The 21326-nt window shown below is 44.7% G+C and overlaps 1 protein-coding gene across 4 annotated transcripts in view; it reads right to left on the bottom strand.

The window, feature by feature from the left end:
* The window catches only part of SYNDIG1 (synapse differentiation inducing 1), a 175371-nt gene that overhangs the window by 95144 nt on the left and 58901 nt on the right, over nt 1–21326 (bottom strand). For 2 of the 4 annotated variants that reach the window (XR_009458940.1, XR_009458941.1), the window contains exons 3-4: nt 11274–11411; nt 9659–9807 (exon numbers count right to left, since the gene is read on the bottom strand). Coding sequence is in view for 2 of the 4 variants with exons in the window: in XM_059720260.1 (XP_059576243.1) it covers nt 11274–11411 (138 nt within the window). In the remaining 2 variants the exon portion in view is untranslated. The remainder of the gene's footprint in view (nt 1–9658; nt 9808–11273; nt 11412–21326) is intronic. The other 2 variants (XM_059720260.1, XM_059720261.1) reach the window with 1 other exon arrangement.

The raw sequence follows: 21326 nt of genomic DNA, 5'->3' as shown, positions 1-21326 counted from the left end.
GCTTTCTCCAGCAGGTTCCTGGAAAATGAACCACTGCACCCTGTATTTAAAAGTCATTAGAAAGAAAGCAGTGCAGTAAGCACGTTTCTGTCCCAGGGGGAGGAAGGGTCCAGGCTAGAAGCCAGAACCCGCTCACTTCTGGAGCAGCAGCCACCTAACTGAGGTGCACAGCCTCTCACTTGCTCTTTTCCTCCTGCCCCCCTCACCCAATATCTCCCCCTTCTAGCTCCCCAGGGGCCAGCTTTAGAAGGAGAGCTGAATAATACCTGATCTGTGGCATGGTGGTTAGAGCACTGTGTTGGGCAGTATCCTTCTCAGCCACAGGTTTCTGACTGTCTATGTTTTTGCAACTTGGATGCATTTATGCTTCCAGTGGGTGTGTGTACATAGAATGGGTGTGTGTATATAGTTGCATATATACCCAACCAGTATGCAGCCTATGAAATATGCTCAATCTACACCCACATGTTCTATGAGTTTATAGGGCAGGGGTCACAGAATCACTACCTGTACATAAGTGCCAAAAACACCACTTAGATAGATAGAAAACTGCCATTTAGGCACACATGAAAATAGAATTCTGTCCTCAGTGACTAGCCTAAAAATGCCAGAGAAGAAATGAATGATTCTGTGATCAGTAGGGGGCTTGCCTGGAGTGAAATAAAGAAGGTTGGGGAACATGCTTTGAAGGAGGAAGATAAAAGACAGCCTGAACAACTGCCCTCTCACTGAGCAAGGCAGGGTGCCGTGGGCATTGGATTAAAGATGGACCCACATGTGGGCTCCATGCAGCTAGAACAAACAACCTGAATACTAACTTGTGAATGCTTGACTTTGCAGGCCCCAGCCTGCCTGCCTGCAATGAGGGGCAAATTCTGTGGTTGTCACTCAGGCAAGTTGTCACGAAAGTCAGCACTGCAGATCCCCAGCCGGTGACACTGCGTTGTAGTCACTGGGGCTGCAGTGATTTGCCCCAACTGAGGCCCTGAATGATTTTTGATGCAAACTTCAAGACTGAGGTGTCTGCAAACACTGAGAATGAATATATATTAATTAAAAAGCATCAACGATAATTAGCTATTAATATTTAAGAAGCTGCCAAGGAGCCAATAGATCAATGTGTCTTTTAGCTAGAGGTTGGAAATTTGCATTGCACAAAAGCACCATCTCCCTGCGGGGAAGTGGGCTGTGATGAGTGGACAGTCCCTGTATCTGGAGGCTTGTGGGGAGGTCAGCTTTGAAGACAGCTTCAGTGAAAGTCCCAACCTTTGGAAAATGCTCCCTCATAAGAGCTTTTTGAGAGAAGGAGACTGATGGAATGCTTCTAAATTTGACTCAATCCCGAAATTAAAAAAAAAAAAAAAAAAAGGTTGGATGAATGTTGTTTCTTTGCAAAACCTTTTTATAGCATGAGCCTTCTAAAACCATTTCTTTTGATTCGGATGGGAAAGGAGACTTTCTTCATTTTTTGAATTCTCAGGAGAGACTGCTCAAAGTGTGCCCCCTCAGTCATCTTGTTCTGATACTGCCCCTTATTTCATTAGAAAGTGAATGTAGTGCTCATGAAAGCAATCGGGTTGAAAGCACGGAGAGGATCAAGTATTCACTGAACAGATCTGACATGGGAACGGCAACACAAGCCTTCCCAGCAGTGTCTGAAAGCAGGGCTGGCATTTTCTAAAGCGGCTATCTTAAAGGGCCAGGATTTCTTCTGGGGAGGGGAGCACTCAGCCCTTTCTGGAAGTCACCCGCTTTTTAAGGCATCACAACTTGGGTAACTGAAAGCAGAGACCCTGGAAAATTACTAATGCCATTTGAAAATTTAGGTCAATAATCCTACTATTTTCACAGCCTCTGCTGCCCTGAATGGCATCAAGTGACATTGCTGCTCCTATGATAGAATTTGTTGCAAACTAGTTGACTGAGGAATTTTTCTAAACACAGAGCTTTCCGGCTCTTAGCACATTTGGGCTGTAAACTGTTCCCTTTTGCTTATATCTCCCACTGATTTCTGTTTGTGAGGTTTAAATTATCAAATAACAGTGGCAATGATAAGGTCGCTGTACCTGGTGGATGGTGCACTTGGACAAAGGGCACCTGTGTTCTATTTCTAATTCTGCTACTGTCCAGTTGGGTGACCTTAGGCAAGTTACTTAATCTCTTTGTTCCTCAGTTTCCCCATCAGTAAAAGTAGGGACTGCAAAACTGACCTCTTCTGTAAAGTACATTGAGTGGTACTGATGGAAAGTGCTCTATGTTATTCTTCATGTCATGTGAAAGAACAAGTCAAATGGAGTTCACTTATACTGGGAACTTTGCTCCCTGAAAAGCCTTTTAAAATCTCCATCTGAATCAACAGATGTGACATTGGCTTAACTCAGTTGTGGTCCAAAAATAAGGAAAAAAACCTATTTTTCTGAAAATGTTTGAAATGCCCCCAAACAACCCCCTTTTGTTTATTCATAACTGAATTGCAATTCTTCAAAATAACTTAGGGAAAGGAGCATCAGCAACATTTCATTCACTTAAAACCTTTCAGGTAAAGAAAACACTCCCAGTAACGATTCAGTAATTCCTACTTTTTTAAAACAAAAATTAATTACTTTTTTTTTACTCTGCTATTCAAGTAAGTGTGAGGTGATGCAAATTAATTACAGAGCTTTGTGCACCTAGATCTCTGTGTGAAAATTAACAAATGTAATATAAGCCACAGACTATGTGGTAGATGGAAGGCATTTGGGCCTGCATTTCTGCATTGCAGTCTCCAGCCAAACAGAAGAGAAACATGGTACTGGATGTTTAAAGATATTTGGCTTAAGGAAGCAACTAGCTCTGTTGTTGGATAAAAGCACCTGAAGCTATGTCTACACGTGTATGTAGTGCCACCTTCAGTCCCATCTCACTGGGCACCTACATTAAAAAACCCTGAACTCCCCCACCCCACCCCACCTCACCCCACCCCACCCCAGCCCACAGTCCAACTTGTTGCCAGAAGCTCTGCTGAGTGTCAAGGTTGGACTGTCCCAGCCACCCAGAAGGTATTCAGAACTCACACAAGAGCTTCAGGTTGTAAGCAAAAGAAGGCCACCCAAAGTTAGACGTGCAAGCTTGCAACTGGATAAAGCCTTAGGATCCAGAGGTTATAAGGCCAGGCAATGGTAAACCTAGCGCTTGGCAGTGATTTCTCCTCTTTCAGCATCCTGTCCCTGCTCTACTCTTCATGGCTGTGGTCAGAAGCTGGAGTTCCCCTGCCTCCATTCTGGTGCCCTAGTGTGCAAACACTATCAGGCACTCCTCTGGGAAGCAGAGATTAGAGTGGCACTCAGGAAGAGTGGGCTTATTTTGTGGCATGCCTGCCAAAAAGGATTGGCCACAACTCCCTTAGAGGATAGGGTTAAAATTCAAAGGGACCTTATTTTAATGGAGAATTAGGCTCTAGAGAACAAAATGAAATTCAGCAAAGATAAATGTCAGTTGCTGTACCAGGGAAAGAAAAACCAAAATGCACCAGTACAACACAGAGGGATAACTAGTTTGGCAGCAGCATTACCAACAAGGATCTGGGGGCTATGTGTCTGTGTTAGACATGTGATACTCTTAAAAGAAAAGCAAATAGAAGTTTGAGTTGCATTAGCAGATGTATTGCATGAGAGACAGGGGAGGTGATTGTACCACTGATGTCCGTTAGGTCTCAGATGAGTACTGTGTCTGGTTGGGTGTACTGCATTTTAAGAATGAAAACAAACCAAAGAAGGCAGGTGACAAGGTGATAAAAGAGTTGGATGCAAGCCAAGGAGGAAAAGTAGAAGGAACAAAGTCCGTATTTTGGAAAGGGGACATGATAGCAGGTTTCAAATGTTTGAAACACTGCTGTAAAAAAGAGGGAGAAACACTGTTCTCCCTTGCTACAGAGGACAGGGCCCACGGCAGTTGGTTTAAATTAGAGGTTGGCACCCTACAGCCCATGGGCCAGATACTGCCCCCAAAGGAACTGGATCAAACCTCAGGTAGATCAAGGGCTGAATCAGAAGCAGTGGCCCATGGTGGCAAAAAGGTATGCCAAACCCTGGTGTAACCCTGTAGCAAGTCAGATTGAGGCTACACTTAAGGAAAAATGCAATAACTGTTGGAGCAGTAGGGCATTGGAACCAGCTACCCAGGGAAGCTGTGGGATCTGCTGCATTGGAGGGTTTCAAGAAGAGGCTGGACAGGCACCTGTCTGGGGTAGTTCAGGAACAGCACATCTGGTTAGATTGGATGAGCTCTGAGTTGTCTCCAGATCCTGTAACTCTGAGATGATTGTTAAGTTTGTAACTCTACACACCTGTCATGGTTCCCGCAGAGGCTAAAATAAACAGTGGTGCCCCCTGGATTCTTGTTTATGAACCAGTTTCCTATTCAACTATTTGCTTTTCCAGTCCAAATTTTTCCTTCTCAGTTTTTTTTTTTTTAAGTTTCATTTTTACCAACTGTAACAGGGGGCCTTCCCAGGGCCTTTTAGAATTTGACCTGCCCACCCACTTCTGGGCTGCCTGCCTCTCTTTCCTGCCATGTCTTGTTGTTCAATAATTGATGTCTTAATTGGGTGGGAGGCTGCCCTTTGGTGGCCCTGTTCTCCTGGGCCTATGTATGCAGCTCCAACCACCCCTGTACTGCAACCCAAACTTCGCAGATGGCATCCACATGATGTTCATAACCCACATCACTACTGGTGCTCCTGGGTCTCACAAGGGCTCTCACTCCCTCCCTGGAGCAGCAGGTCATTGTTCTCTCCCTTGCTGTAATATTTGACCCACACTTGGCCTTCTTGCAATGGAGGACTTACTGGGGTCAGGACTCGCCCCTAACTCTCTGGCTGAGCCCCCTCCACTCAGCTTCTGGCCAAACTATGGCTTCAGGCATCCATGAACATGCCTTGATCTTTTCCCTACACATGGGGTTCCTCCTATGCCCATTCCAGGGCCACTACACCATGCCCCACCCTGGGTTTTCTCATTATCCTCAGAATCAACTACTCACAGGACTGGCCCTTGCGCTGCCCTTCAGGCTTACTCCCAGTTCGGCCCTACTCAGCCCCCCTCACACACAGCCCTTCAGGCCTACTCCTTTGCAACCCTACTCTGAGCAGGGCCACCTCATCCCTGTCCTCTCAGGGACTTCACAACTGCCCTCTCTCTCAGGCTACACAACGTTCCAACAAGGCGCCTCTGGGGTCTTGCTCCCCTGCGGGCTCAAGTGGCCATAGCCATGCGTGGCCCTCATACCCACCAAGTTGTGGGGGCAAGGGGTTATTAAGGTGCCCCGACCCACCTTTTACCAGGGTGGTAACTGGCTGCCATTTCTTGTTCCATTCCCAAGGGGGGGACAGTGCAATGAGCAGCATGGGGAGGTGAGTCCAGGGCTATGCAGTGCCACAGTGAAGGGGAGAGGGGGGAGGTCACTTATGTGGAGGAGCAGGGGGACCCATGGCTTGCCTTGGTGTGGCCTGAGAGGCATGCTGCCTCTGACTGCTAGGAAGTTCAACAACCATGGGATAAAATATTAATCTGTTCTATAGTTAATCCTCACTATAAGAAACACTACTTTTAGTGAACCTCTGATTATAACAAACCCAACTTTCTATCATATAAACAGGCAAGCTGTTTACCATGAAACCTTTTGTTAAAGCAGCATCATGTTTTCCAGTCAACTTAAGGTCCAACCAGAAACCAGCTCTGTGCACTGCTCTTCATGAAGATTAACGAGTAACATGACTTCAGAATTTCCCAAGATACAGCATGCTAAAGAATCATGGTATGCAACTTGTCAAGCCAGTGCAAATCCACTTCTATTTTTCACTCAGAAACACCTTGTATGGTAAAGCCATACCAGATAATTCTTCTCTTACCTAAAAATAAGCAGATTGATCTAAAAGTGATGAGGGTCTTAAAAATAACAAATATTGGGTTCCTTTTATTATCTTACTCGTTTTTGAAACATCAGCTGAAAAACATGAATGCTATTCTCCATAAGCAGTAAAGAGACAAATTTTATTTTAAAATGAAAGCTGAGATTCTTGCTCAGTTCCAGAGGCTAGAGGTTTAGGAAAAGAAACCAGTAAATATATGCGAGAACTGACAACACCAATCCTGAGATAGGGCTTCCTACTGAGCAATGTACTATATTTCTCCTTTTTTCTGCTCATAAAGGTTTTATTGGAAATTGTAGCTATGAAATGTAGACTGCTTGCAATTTTAGTTTAAGATCATATATAAAGGACTCCATTTTGATTTTGTTAAAAAACTGTAGTGTAAAGCAATTGATCCCAAATCTGCAAAACAGAGCAGACACAATTGATAAGCCATTTTAGTCATTAAAAATCAGATTACTCTAGACAAGAGCCATGTCTAAGAGTTACTTCAGATTAATGAAGGCTGGACAAGTAATCAGAATGATTCATTCATGCTAAGATGCTTGTAATGTAGCTGGTACTGCTCCAAAGAAAGGACAAAGGTATTATTAGGTTTGAAGCCAAAGTCACAGAGCAGTCCTCCAGCTTGTGCTATGGTGGAGGTCACCTGAAAGAGTCCAGTGGTCCATACTCGCATTCATCTTACACAATGAAAAGAACTGCTCCAGTATGCTGCCCCCATAAAAAAACCCCCACACAGGATAGTAGATCACAACCAAGGAAAGGGAAAGAGAACAATACTGAAAATGATCTAACATTGTTCTATCTCCTAACCTCAGCACTGATAAAGTAGATAGAAAATAGGTTCCAAAAAAAGTCAGCAAAAAAGTTTGAGTCTAAACCAGGAGTGGGTAAAATATGGTCTGTGGGCTGGATCCAGCCTGTGGAGGAAGGGCTTTGTCCAGCCCATAGCAGGTCCCTTGGTCCTGCCTGGCCCAGGCACTGTCAGACAGTGGCGCATGCTGCCGCCTTGTCTAATAAAAAACATCAGATTTACCCAAAGAACCTTGTCTGCCTAAGTCCATTTAGACACCCAATAGATTGAATGGAATCTGGCCCTAGGAGTCAGTGACTTCTCCCAGATTTGCCTGGCGCAAGATTGTATACATAGTTTCATAGTTTCACAGAAAATTGGGTACAGGTTTCCCTTGCTTTATGCAGGTTCTGTATGTGTGAATTCACTCTTATGTAATGACCCTTATGCGATCGGTGTGGTGGAAGCCCGCAGTCAGCTGCTTTGTGCATTGCATTGTGGGAGTGACGTGCCCCAAAATATAGTTTCCTGTGTGGATCTGTGCTCCTCGCTCATTGTCTGCAACACATTTCTGTAGTTGCCATCCCCATTATGATACTACCCTATGCTTGTGTGTACTGTCTGCTGTTGGTGAGTACCAAAATTCTCTTGTAAAAGTGGTAGAAATGGGTCTGGGGGTCAGTACAGTCGAGGTCTTGGAACATATCTCTATTTGTTACTTTTTAAAGTGGACTCCCTTTAAGTGAATTTGAGTTATGCACTGTTTTCCCGGAATTTATGTACAGCATAAAGCGAGGGAAACCTGTATTCAGATAAAGAAGAGCTGTTTCTCACTACTGCAATGGTTTAATTGTGCCTTATGGAAAAATCAAAGGCCCTCACACATCCATTGGGCCAGCATGATTATGGCACACAAGTTAGTGTAACCAATGGTACACAAACATCACATCGAGATGCCTTTGATTCCCCAGCCTGAATAATCAGCTGAGTTGGCTGGGAGAGGAGTGCAGGGCAGCCTCTGACCTGAGCCCTAAGTATGGATGAAACTTGCACTGCCAGTGAGACACCATCCCCACTTTGCCCCAGCACCTTCCTCATGGAAAGAGACTTCCCTTTCTAACTGCTCTGAGCACTAGTCAACCACTGGGAGCAGGTTCACTGTGGCTACTCACTGGGCTTTCTGGTGTGCTGCACAGTCATGGCAGACTCTTCCCAGAGAGTCACTTGCCACCCATATCTATTTAATTTCCAAGCCAACTCCTCCTTTGAATTGTCCTAAGCAGACCCAGAATGTGGGATTCTTCCATTGCCAATCTCTGTGCAGCGCCGTTACTTCTCCACAATGTGATTCAGATAGCTTCCAAAGGTCTGTAAGTCTGAAGCCTGGGCTGGAGCCTCTGCAGATGCAGTCAGTACCATTAAATGTACCAAAAAGAATCTCTGGGGGAGGACTGATGATTTTTTTGAGCCCTGGGGAATATTATTTTTTTCCATCTATAAATATCCGTTACACCTTAACACACCTGTCTTTGCCTACTTGAGGCAGCAGCACATGCAAAATACCATATACTTTCTGCCTGTGCTGGAGAGATGGAAAGAGGAACATAGCACATTGGTGTAATGCGTGATAAGGAACGGACTAGTGAATGCTCTGAATACTGAACTGGGACCAGTTGACTGTGCTGGGTGCTAAGTTATTTCAGTGCAGCAGCTCTCCAAATCCAGTCCATCTGTGGGTAGGCAAATAGGAACCTTTCTCTCATAAGAACCTGCTTCTCACTGTGGCCACCAGGGCCTTGAACACATGGCCCCGAATGCTTGAAAAGTTGCCTCTTTTTGAGTAACAGAGGATGAATAATGACCCCAAGTTTCACTTTATCAGCCCACCTTCAGACTTGACCATCATACTTTATCTAGGGTTTGTGACAAAGGTCAGCAAGTGCTACAATGTCACATGCATTAAAGGAGGGTCTCTAGTATTATTGGGGAAAAGCTTATGATTGAAAGTACTGTATAGCTACAAAGTGCATGTGAATGGGATATAATGCTTTCCTACAACATATACACATACACATTATAAACAGTTTAAAACTTCTGGCTTTTTTAGAGGACATTAAATGTCATTTTTTACATGAATCCATCACTGTGGCTGAAAACGTGAGCCATTGACAATAAAAAATCATGGTACACAGCAATTACCAATACTGGGGAAATTCCAGGAACTATACCAGTGATCTATCATTTCTCATCTCCTTTCTGAGTAAGGTCAGCTTCCTTAAATACAGAGAGGATTCCCAGAATGGCCAATTAAGCAATGGTATTAATTTGGCCACAATTTCTTCCCAACCCTAAGCAACTGATGTTTGGTTTATGCCCTGGGGTATGAAAGGGCTTCACTCATACACTTTTTATCCATGTTAGTCTAACTGCATATAGTTCTTGGAATAGTCATACATAAAATGCCTTATTTATTTTATAATTATATAGGGCTTTCACCTCAATTACAGCTGGTTGGGAACTTTTCAATGAAATATTTTTTATTAGAAAGTGCTGATTTGTCAAAACCAAAGCTTTTCATGGAAGTGTGCTTAGTTCAGAGAGATGTTCGTTTGGGAAGGTTTCTCAGGTCTAGTATGGAATTTCTGTTGAGAGGGAGAGATCCCAAAAAACACACAGTGGTCAGAGCCTGTGGGGTCTCTGGAGAAGAAAATTCAAATCCCTGCTTTGAATCTGGCAAAGCAGTCACTTGAATCCAGGTTTTCCATAGCAGCCTCCCAAGTAATTCTGAGTCTAAGTGCCCTTATCACTTGGCTGTTCAGGGGAGGAGGGCATGCCTTCTCTCTGTTTCATTGCCAGAAAAAAATATATGTTTTTTCTACTGTTTGTTCACTTAGTAGGAGGAAGTTCCTCTGAAATGGTTACTATTTAATATGGAAATCCTTTCAGCATCCTACCTTTTGATGCATGTCTAATCTCAGATCTGGGACGATGATGATGGTGATGGTGATGATGATGATGATTAATAGTCCTGGTGGTGGTAGTGGTTAATAGGTTGTGCTGTATTTATTTTGCCTGGATAAAACCAGCCTGCATTTTTTTCTGCCTGCCAAGAATACCAGTATTACAGTAATGTAGTTAACACTGTATTTCTCCCAACTGAAACAACAGTGGTAAATCCCAAAAGTACACAATTGCTGACAGCATCCAGGAATAATTCTCAAGAGGGAAGAAGAAAAAAGGTATTGCATATAACCCTGCATGCTGACAACTCTGTGCGGAGTAGAGAGGACAATAAACTATGAGTACTGAAATGCTCCAGGTATGTAATCTTCACGTTCAACTTTTACAACCAGCTTGCAAGTTCCCTAACCCAAACCTGGGGAAATCAATATCACTCAGACAAGGAAACTTGTTAAGCTCTCTACTAGGCCAACCTTCATTTCCCCTGGTGTTTGGAGGCTGCTGAGATAAAATGTCTATGACTCATACTTTATTTAAAATATTATAAACATGTAGACTTATACCTCTTCCCTCATATTAAGTAAATAGTTTTCTCATTTTCCTTTGTTCTCAAGGGCCTCACACCTACCCTGGTACATATATATATGACAAACATTCAATGCTGATAAACTTTTAGAGCTAGGTCGTTACAGAATCAGACTAGAAAGCAGCTCATTTCAGTCCTGTGAAGTACAGTCAGTCTGCTCTGATGTGCTGCTCCATTTCTCTCATATTTTTATCTAGTATTGGCAGCGCACTTCATTATAACTACTGATGAGTCCACCGCTGTGATTCCATTTCTGTACACTTACATTATCTTCCACTCGGAGAGACTCAGTAATTGTTCTTCGGGTGCTTAAGGCTTTATGAGGACACACACTTGATGGAGTAGATATAGAAAAGTTCAGTGGACATTAGCCACACTGAGCTATAACTGCCTAGAAAATGACAATCCATTTCAGAGAAAAATATTGTATTTTTAGTTGTTTTTTATCCCAAATTAGAACAAAAAAGTGACATTTTTCATGGAAGCATTTCCAGAAAAAAATTATAAGGGGAGAAACTGATATGAAATATGTCTGATTTTCTGGCTGCTTGCCTGGGAGACTCTTGTCAGTTTTACTCTCCAGGTGGGCAGTCAGGAAGCTGGTGTTTTGATTTTCCTGGGGCAAAAATCCTGACTTTCAGGAAAGGTTATTTTCTATCAGAAGATTATTTCAGCAGAAAAATCCACAGCTGCCCTGCCATGAAGTAACATGGGACCAGACCACCTGAATTACGGCTAACATCTCGACCTGGTGCAAGGTAAAACAGACAGGGGTATATCCCATATCCATACACATATAGACCATAGACCATCACATACACATGCGCACATACATAAAGAGGAAACCATGGTATGCAGTCACCAGTGGTTTGTGTACACTCAGAACTCCACTCCACTCTACCTAGAGCGTGGGTTTAATTCCAGTAGATGTTTCCTACGGACCCCTTCTCTCAATGTAATGCATATGGACTCTGTGCTAAAATGCAGGGGTCTGAGTACAGCAGGCAACATTTCAGTCTTACCTCATGCGACAGGTAAAAGGCAGCAATCCCCAGTGGCCAAAAGCAGCAGAGCATAGAGAAGACGCTGAGGCCAAGATGGTCTCGGGGTGGCATCATCAGGAAGTTGTCTTCGCTCTCTGTATCACTGGAGTAATCACTCTGGAATAGTGAAGGGGAGAAAGAAAAAGGCTCCAATTAATGAGGCAGCTCTTCCTCCCCTGCCCAGGTTCAGCCTGTGACCGTGGGCTTGTAGAACTTCCCTGGGAATTCCCAGGGCACTTCTACAGCCCAGGACCCACTACCATGCACTAATCAGAAGGGGAGGCTCAGGGGCAGAACCTGTGTGTAGCCACACTAGCCCCCCTGGCAAGGTTTCTCAGACTTTAAAGAGTCACTTGTAACTGTTTCACATTGATCTGTCTGCACAATAGGACCTACTGTGAGAGCTAGGACAATGGCTATGCACTAGGCCTCCATACCCTACATGCTCAGAGGAGAGGGACTCTGTGCCACCTTCAGTTAAGTGATACTGTAACGAGAGGATGGAGGGAAGCCCAAAGGACCTGGCTATGCAAAGCTACCAGCCCCAACATGGCCTGCACTGGTTGTCACTGGAAGGAGAATCCCACTCGTATTTTTTAATGCATTCTTGGTGCTTTGGCATACCACCTGTCATAATCCCTGCACAGCTCTGCAGAGTAAGCAGCACTGAATGACCCTGAGTTCCATAGGGGAACAAAAGGAAAGACCCAGGTGTTTTCTCCGGCACTTGTCCTGTTCCAGAAGTAAGAGAAGGCAGCACATCCTAGAGCTAAATCTTAATGACTGGTGTGAACCTGAAAGCTCTGGTTTTGTGGAACATTTCAAAGAATGAACTTGAGCCTATGCCATTTCCTTCTGATATGTAGCTGCCTGCTGGCTCTACCTCCAGTGTCTGGCTCTGCCCCAGCTTGGGAGGGTCCCTCCAATGGAGTGTTCCCTCATGCTGCTACAGGAAACCAACTGGACTTGCAGGTTCTTTGGCAGAAAAGGAAAGGGAGTTAGGAGTAGACAGGCTCTGCAGAGCAGTGAGAAGCAGAAAGGAAGCAAAGCTAAGCGACATCCTGCTAGCAAGGACTGGGGAATGGGCAGGATTTAGCAGGACACCTGGGTTAGATTGATGGGCAAGATTAATGGTGAGCCTCCCAGGTCAAAGTCAGAGGTGTCTGGGCATCCCATCAGGCCAGCGTGGCTGAGGCACACTGGTTTCTTTAGCTAACAGCACCCAAAGGAGTGATGTGGCAGCAATGTGTCCTGCTGGGGGCTGCACATAAGGTCAAGATGAAGTCAGGTAGCAAGAATTGTTTTGGGGGAAAGCAGGATTAATGGTGAGAACCTCTCGGGTATTTGACTGGAAACCCTTGGGAACAAAATGTCTTGGCGTGTTTGTGAGTATTATCAATTTAACTGGTAAGCTTTGGAGGCTCAATTTAGCAGTGTCTCTAATTAATCAGGGACACGATGTCAATAATTGAATAGGAGGGGCCACATGGAAGGTTCTGAATTAATTTGGGGGGTGGTTAGAAGGGGATTTCACAGAACTGTGTGGAAAGTCCATGTGTGAGAGAGCATAATTAAAGCTGATTGTTGCTGTTGCTATTTTCCCTTTGAATACTATTTAATCATTCTTGTTTATACACTGGGTGCATCTGGGTGCATCTACACATGAAAGTAGTGTGATGCAATAAACTCTGGAACAGTTTGCACCGGCGTTTGTTGCTCCCAGGTGCAGTGTTTACACATACACCCAGAACTACAGTACATTGAGCCAGGGTGGTGCTGTCCCAACTCAACGTGCTGTGGAGGGGTTGGCTGGGGCACAAGGGTCCTACAGTGTGGGGTTAGCCAGCAGGCATCCCTGCACTGTAGCACTCTTGTGCCCCAGCCAGCCCAGTCACCGTCTACACATGCCTTGTGGCCAAGTAAATAACTCTGCCATAGAACAGTACTTGTATTGGGCAATACTATTCTACAGCGGAGTTAATTAGTTTACTCTAGCTTAATAGCACTGCACATGTAGAACGTGACACTTTACAGTGGAGTTAATTAGGCAACTCTGCAGTAAGTGTTTTGTGTAGATGCACCCCCTGGGACTTTATTGAAGCTGGTGGTGGGGCAAGAAGGGGTAGTTTGAATATTTTTTCCTGTCCACACAAGCCACAGCAAGTCAAATGCATAATACATTTTGTCTACTGTCATGTTCTACAACCAGGCTACAGCATGAAGCCTCCTTTCTCCAGCTCTGGGTCTTAGGCCATTAACACTAACATGCATGCAGTAACATTTCAATGGTGCAGAGCCTTGTGTACCAATGCTGCACTGAGGCAAAATGGGGTGGTTAACAGATCTCAGAGTCAGTGTTTCTGCCCTGCCCATGCAATCACCTGGGGATAATGCTCCTTCCTTCAGTTCAAACACATAAGTCTGTCTTTACACCCAAAAGCCTAGACAGTTTCTACAGTGAAGACCTTTGCTTTGGAGCAGGACCTTTTTCCACAGGGTAAAAGTCACAGCAGTATGAAGGTGTCCTAGAGCCCTGTGTCTGTGCTGTGTAAGTGTGGCAGGGTGGAAAATAACAGGGAGGCTGGCTTTAGAGGTGTCCACTGGGTGTAGCTGTCAGTGCTGTGTTGGAGAGGGGTTGCTGTGGGGACTCCAGGCAACACTGCAGCCCACAGGGCTCTGAGTTAGGCTTCCAAGGTTTCTAAACGGTATCAGTTGCCCAGGGTTAGGACAATGCCCAGGGTTGGCTTCAGGCCATCTCAACATCCCTACCTGTTCTTTGCCTTTAACAGGTGCAACACAATCTGTCAAGAAATAGCTTGTAAGGATGCTGTCAGGCCCAGCATAGTTGTGGGAGACTTCCCATACAAACCTGGTGACAGGGATGTATTCCCATATGTACACCTTCCATCTTAGAACAGATTCCATCAGGATTTCTGGGTTAAATGTGGCACCCATCTTTGGGCAGGAAAAGATGCCAAATTACAGAAATTTCTTGGGGGACTCGAGGCAGAGATAGTGGCAGGGAAACTTCTTAGACCTGCTTTCCAGCAGGCTTCTTGGGAATCTCAAAAGTTTCTCGAGACTGTTTGAGTTGTGAGAGAATTCCACCCAAGGCTTTGTGCAAATGGGAAGAAATATGTGACAATAAGACCCGGTAGCTGAACAAGTGATAAAACATGGAAGACTTGTCAAAGACTAGGCTCAGGTATTTAGTGCAGAACAAAGACACTCAGAAAGTATGTGGAGCAGACTGAGCTACAGTCACATTGAATTATATGAGCATATGTGAACCCACTGGACTGCTGGCAGGGTTCCTAGCAAAATTATCAGCCTGTGCCTGGAATCATGTTCACTTCACGATGACTAAAGGGTGCTGGGCATTAATTGAGAAATGTCTTCCTGTGGAAAAGAGATGTGCTGATGCCGTTGTCATATTTTCCAACTAAGTGACTTTTCTGTTCTGATGTTTCAGAATGGGTTGCTTACATTTCCTTTGTGTCAGTGGCTTTTGTTTTTAAAGAGCAGCAGATAAACAGGAAATCACTGGAGATTTCTGAACTGTCTCTTGAAACAATGCCCTTCCTTGAATGCTGTGACAGATGGAGAAAAGACAGTAGAAAATCTTTTGATTATCTACTGCACAAAAGTAACTAAGCTGCGTGCCGGGCAGCCTATCTGTGGACATTGGGGAGTAACTGTCTGATATTTCAAATGGCCTCAAGTCATCTAGCCAAAGATGAAATGGAGCAAAGTTTCCTCAATAACTTTGTATGAGAGCTGATGCAGAAAAAACAATTAATTATGCTGTTTTGGGTTTGTTTTTTTTTAAGTTTTTGAAGGAATGCTTTCACATTAGTAAGAGCTTCTGTGGAGATTTATAAGGTGGCTGATGGAATGGACCAAAACTGCAGAGTAAGCAAAGTTACTTCATATTGTGGCAGCCTCAAAATCTTACTGAGAGAATTAAGTAGATATTGCAATTCATTAAATTAGCACTATGTTCACAGTATATCAAATCTGTAAGCCTACATAGTGATGTGCTGAAGCCCATATAGAACCAGGATTGAGAGGAAGACAGCTGACTGGGTAGTCAAACTATCAGTACCCTAGGGGAGAGGGGAGGCATTTTCCTCCCCTGCAAAGGATTATGGGTAAGGAAGACCTCTATAAAACCCTCTGGTTATGGCTCAGCTGGAAGTCAGAGTTGAAGGATTGTTGAGAAAGTCTCATCAGTTGCTAATAAGAAATAGAGATTATTCAGGGCTAATATGCTGTGGATATATATGCCTTGTTATTTTATTTGTGGTATGGGGGTGTTTCTTCCCTAAAATAAACCTTTGGTGTCATTCTTTATTAAGCCCCTCTGCACTGTGCCAAGAGAATCTGTTTAGACAACTCTTACACTACAGAATAACAAGTGCCCTGCATGTTACCTATAATCTAACCTGCCACATTCTGGCACTTGGGGAAAAAGAACTTGCCCAACAAAAAAAGAAATGCTTTTCCTAAGAGTTGTTTCTGATGAATAATGATCCAGCCTCCTCTTGAAAACCTTCAACAAGAGATTCTTGAGCAGTCTATTTCATTGACTCACTGTTCTTCTAACAGCAGGATTTTTTTTTTCCCTGAGATCTAATTTAATTTTGCTTTGCTGCAATTTAAAGTCATTGCTTGGTGTCCTGTACTTTCCAAGGAGAGCAGTTGTTTCCCCTCTCCTTTATGATAGCCTTTCAAGTATTTGAGGACTGCTATCATATCCCTCCTTTATCTCTTTTTCTCAATGCTTACTATACGTACCTCTCAACCTTTCTTTATATAGCTTGCCTTCCACCCCCCTTATCATTTTTGTTGCATGCCTCTGGACCCTCTCCAACTCCTCCACATCCTTCTTAAAATATGCAGCTCAGAACTGCACACAATGCTAGATGGGGCCTAACCAGTGAAGAGTAGAGTGGAACTATCACTTCCTGGGTTCACCCACACGAGATGTTTACTGTACAGTTGACTAATTAGTAAGCCTGTGCGAAGCAGCTAGAATTTGCTTCAGATACGGATTCGGCTGATTCAGGGGACAATGATTCGATTCTGTGATTTGAATCACTGTCCCAAATCGATTCGGCTGAGTCTCCAAATCACACAGGCCCCATCCCCAACCCGCTCTCCCAGCTCTGGCAATGGCTGCCCTGCCCCAGCTCCCGGCTCTTTGAAAAAAAAAGCTCAGACTCACTGGCTGCTGCCGGGTGGGGGCACAATCTCTGCTGCCCCGCACTGCCCCACACTGCGTGGGGGGGCTCTGCCACGAGCCCTCCAATGCTCCCCCCTGCCATGGCTGCCCAACCTGCCCCAGCTCCTGGCCCTTTAAAAAAAACAAACAAAAAAAAGCCTGGCACACACTGGCTGCTGCCCAGTAGGGGGTGATCCCCACTGCCCCCCACTGCTGCACGCAGGCAGGGCAGCTGTGGGAGGCTGGGAGAGCAGGAGGAGTCAGGAGGCTCATGACAGAGCTCCCCACGCAGTGCAGGGCAGTGGGAGGCAACAAGGATCGCCCCCCTGCCTGGCAGCACCCAGTAAGTGGGGCTTTTGTTTAAAGATCTGGGAGCTGGGGTGGGCGGGCCAAACATGGGGGGGCTGGGGGAGTGGGCGGAGGTCGGGGGGCTGGGGGAGCGGGCGGGGCTGGTGGGGGTCCCCCCATAGTCCCCTTCCCCCTCCTCCAGCCCCACCTTCCCTTCCCCCTACTTACCAGCTCAGAATCTGGGTCCAGCTCCCTGCTGCTGCCACCAGGTACTGTCCAAATCACCAAAGCTCTCCAAATCTTTTCTAAATCGATTCAGAGAGCTCTGAATCAATTCAGATCTTTTAACTGGTCTGCTAATTTGATTCAGATTCTAATTAGCTATGCAGTAAATGCCTCAACATCTACACATGCACTCCTATGAGGCTGGAGTAAACTAATTTACTCCACAGCAGGAAAGCACTTGTAAATACAAGTACTATCCTGCTGTGGAGTAAAAATCTCCGCAGCAGCACATATGTAGATGCTGGAGGGGCTGGCTGGAGCACAATGGTGTTTCATTGCGAGGGCTGCCTGCTGGCTAGCACAGCACTGAAGCTCCTTTGTACCCCAGCCCACCCCTCCATAGCACATGGATCCAGGGGGACGAGCCCCAGGCTGGCAGGCTGACCCCACAGAGACCTTTGCCAGCCATGACTGCTCTGACCCAGCTCCACGTGCTGTGCATGAATGAACTCCAGAGCATATTGCTTCAGAGTTAATTGCTCCCGGGCACACATCAGACAGTGTGCCCAGGACCAATAAACTGTGAACTAATAAGCCTCCAGAGTTTATTCATGCGCAGTAACAGCACATGTAGATGCACCCCCTGTGTCTCACACCTAATGCTCCTATTGATCATTACATTTTCTTTCTTTGTGACTGATTCATATTGCTGGCTGAAATTCAGTCTGTGACCTATGAAAACCCCTATATTCTTCTCAGCAATGGTACTATCTGCCAGTTCTTTCCCATTGTGTAGTTGTGCATTTGGTTATTCTTCCCTAAATATAGCACCTTACATAGGTCTGTATTGAACAGACACATGCCCTTTGTACTAAGGATAATATTTTTCTTCTTCTTAAATGCAGCTGTTCCTCCTCAACTTTAGAACATGCTGTTGTGCAGAACACTGGGGGGAAGAATCAAAAGTGCAGGCCAAACCACATTCTGATTCAGCTGAAACGAAAGAAAAGGCAGAAGAGAAGATCTGGGAGAGGATGTTTTGTGAGGAACAAATGCGGCTACATGGGGTTGTCTTGAGGGGGGGCTAAAGGAGTCTGTTTTGAGCTGTGTCGTCTGATACTGCAACTGTGCTACTTGTTTTAACCTTAGCACCAAAGATATACAGAGAAAGAACCTTATGGAAAGCTGGGCAGGAGGTATTTACCACTAGTGAGGTTCTCCCTAGAAGTCAAACTACAAACTCTGAGGTTAAATGTGTAGAATCTGAGCAGCTTCCACATGCTTGTGTGTGGCTAGATGTGCTGCATTCCCTCACTGCTAGAGCTACAAATACCTGTGTGCATGACTGTGCTGTGGAAACCAAGAGGATGTAATCAGCTTGCTGACTGCAGTGGGGATGGGTTTTTTGCTTTCCAAATGACCCTTGGTATGAAATGTGGCTGTGAGGAAAACTGTCCACTCTGACAGTCACCATGGCACTGATAAAGTTCAGCTGAAAAAATGATCTGGGATAAACTAACACCCAACCCCAATTGAGTTGCACATGTTGCTTACCCTATAGTCACCAACAGGTGACTTTCAGAAGGTAGGCAAGGCTTCTGCTACTGGTGCTCAAAGGCAAAACTGCTGCAAAAGTTGTCAAAATAAAGCTAAAAACACTACATAAAGCATGACAACCATATTGTGATTCCAGTCAGTGCCAAAGAGGGAAGCCAGCTTCTTTCCTCATTTTCATGGGAAAAAAGAAATAGAGGTAGATTGGATCAATAGAATAAAAACATCTTTCTGTGATAGATCAGACATTCAACTTGTCTGGAAGGCTACTTGATCTATGCATCGGCTGATGTACCCAAGTATCAAAAGATTCAGCCATCACAGAAACCGACTGCAGCAGAAATTCTGAAAGGAGATGGGGAAAGAGCACGGAGGAAATATATTTGGGCAAGTGGAGGAAAAAACTTTATTTTTCTTACAAAGCAAAAGTTGGAATTGTCCAAAATGACCCTAATGGCTTTTGTGGGTGCTGTATATTTTGGCAGAAGACTTCAAAAGACTGTTATTTCAGTGGAGTTGGTCATGATGATTCCTTAATGGCCAGTGCATGAAACCAAGTGTTCAAAGGAAAAACTAGGCAACTAGAATGATTAAATGTCTGGCAAACTGTTTCTCACTGAGAAAAAAAGAAGACTGGTTAATTTAGCTTTTTCCAAGAGAAAGTTAAGAGGTGCCTTAGTCATGAGGAGTGCCTACATGAGGTGATTATTTCTTATATTAGAAAGCTCTCTAATTCAGCAGAAAAAGCACAACAAAATTCAATAACTGGAAGTTCAAGTCAGACAAACAGATCAGAAACCAGGTGTGGATTTTTAAGTGTGATGGTAATGAGCTATTAGAACCACTTCCTAGGGATGTGAGAAGTTTTCTAGCAGTCGCCATCTTCCTTTGAACTCAAGCCTGGATGGCCTTCCCAAAGCAGTGCTCTAGCTCAGCCAGGCACTGGTAACAGAATGCAGGTTTACTGGGTGGGGACAATGGCTTGGATTGGGCAGACTAGGGTATTATAATAGTCCTGTTTGTCTTCAACCTCAGTGATCCCTCGGGGATGGAAAACAGCAATCAGTGAGTGTTGTTTTTTCCAGGAAATGGCCCCATTATGTTCCTCAGTATCTTTTACCCAGAGTCACCATATCAGCATGGCATGTGCTGCCTATAAATAGGGGCCCTAGAAACCTCAGAATGGCCATACCAGCATAGAGCACAGTCCTGCTCATCCCAGGGCTGTCTTGGACCAGGACTGGCGCTGCATGCTGCAGAGGAAATTGCAAGAAATCTTACACTAGGCAAATCAGGTCCTGCATATACACAGTCAGCTAATCATTAGGATAAGACCTAAACACCGAACCACAAGATGTAACATCCCTTCCAAAGCTTGTTAGCATTAATTATAACTTTGGATGTTCCCACTACCCAGATGAAAGCCCAGTTCCTTTGAATCATGCTTAATTCTTGGTCTTGTCAACATTTGATGGCAGTGAATTCCACATTTCCACAACAGGTTGGACTGGAAAATATTTTCTCTTTGGTTAGAATCTGCCAGCTTTCAATTTCATGGAAAGTCCTCTTGTTCCTGTGTTATCAAACAGGATGAACAGAAGTAGCCTGTTCCCATTCTTAAAGTACATCTGAAAATAACAGCATGCTTTAAGCCTCTGAGTGTGGGTCACCTGCAGGGGCACAGAGGGATCTCCCTTCTCCTGATGCACAACTGCCTTGCCTAATGCATGCTGTGTTTGCCTTTTTGGCCTCAGCTGCAGACAGGGCCCCATATAATATAGTAAACCAGTGCTTGGAGGTAATACAGAGAATACTTTCTCAGTTACCATGCCTTGCTCACATGCTCAAAGCGAAACTGGTCAGAGATTTGGGGTTGGGATGGACTTTCCCTTGGGTCAGATGGCAGGAATTGGTAAGGCAAGGGGTGTGGGATCCTCTGGGTCTGTCTCAGCTAATCCATTCATTGCCAGCACAGGGATCTCTCGTATGGGTGGCACTTTGGTGTCTCCCATTCTCCACTTATAGCATGCTATATTTTAGTCTTGGGACCAAAAAGCTTTGCTTTAACTAGTCACTGAGCTTCATATAGGGGTATGTGGGTTGAATTCAATGGCCTGTTATATACATTGGGTCAGATCTCATGATTTTGTTTGTTTGTTTTGTTTTAAAGTGCAAATTCATGAAAGATAACCTTAATGCTGAGTTCCTGGATCCTCACCAAGCCAAGACATTTCTATGGGTCTATTCCAAGGTCACTGCAGTACACAGGGAGGATCAACCGATGGACTAGCTGAGAATGAACCACAGGACTAAGGGAAAACAGAACCAAAGGCCTCTCTTCAGGAGTAAAAGCTGGAGCAGGAAGTGGAGAACAGGAGAAGGAGCCAACATGGCTTATCTGACCAACCTCATTTCCTTCTATGACCATGTGATGCATCACCTGAACAAAGGAGAAGAGGTTGATGTCATATATTTAGATTTCAAAAAAGCCTTTGACTTGGTCTCCCATGATGTTCTTTTGGTAAAATTGGGGAACTGCAGCCTCAAGAACCTTATGGTCCAATGATTGGGGAACTGGCTCTGTGGTCGGATCCAGAGAGTGATAGTCAATGGAACCAAGTCAACATGGCACATGGTGACCAGTGGCATCCCCCAGGGCTCAGTACTTGGACCAGTACTCTTTAATATATTCATAAATTATCTGGATTTGGGTGTCAGAAGCTGACTGGCTAAGTTTGCAG

This window comes from Alligator mississippiensis, chromosome 1, assembly GCF_030867095.1.
Source record: "Alligator mississippiensis isolate rAllMis1 chromosome 1, rAllMis1, whole genome shotgun sequence".
NCBI lineage: Eukaryota > Metazoa > Chordata > Crocodylia > Alligatoridae > Alligator > Alligator mississippiensis.
The sequence above is the reverse complement of the archived record's forward strand: the minus strand, read 5'-3'. Positions and strand labels throughout refer to the sequence as shown.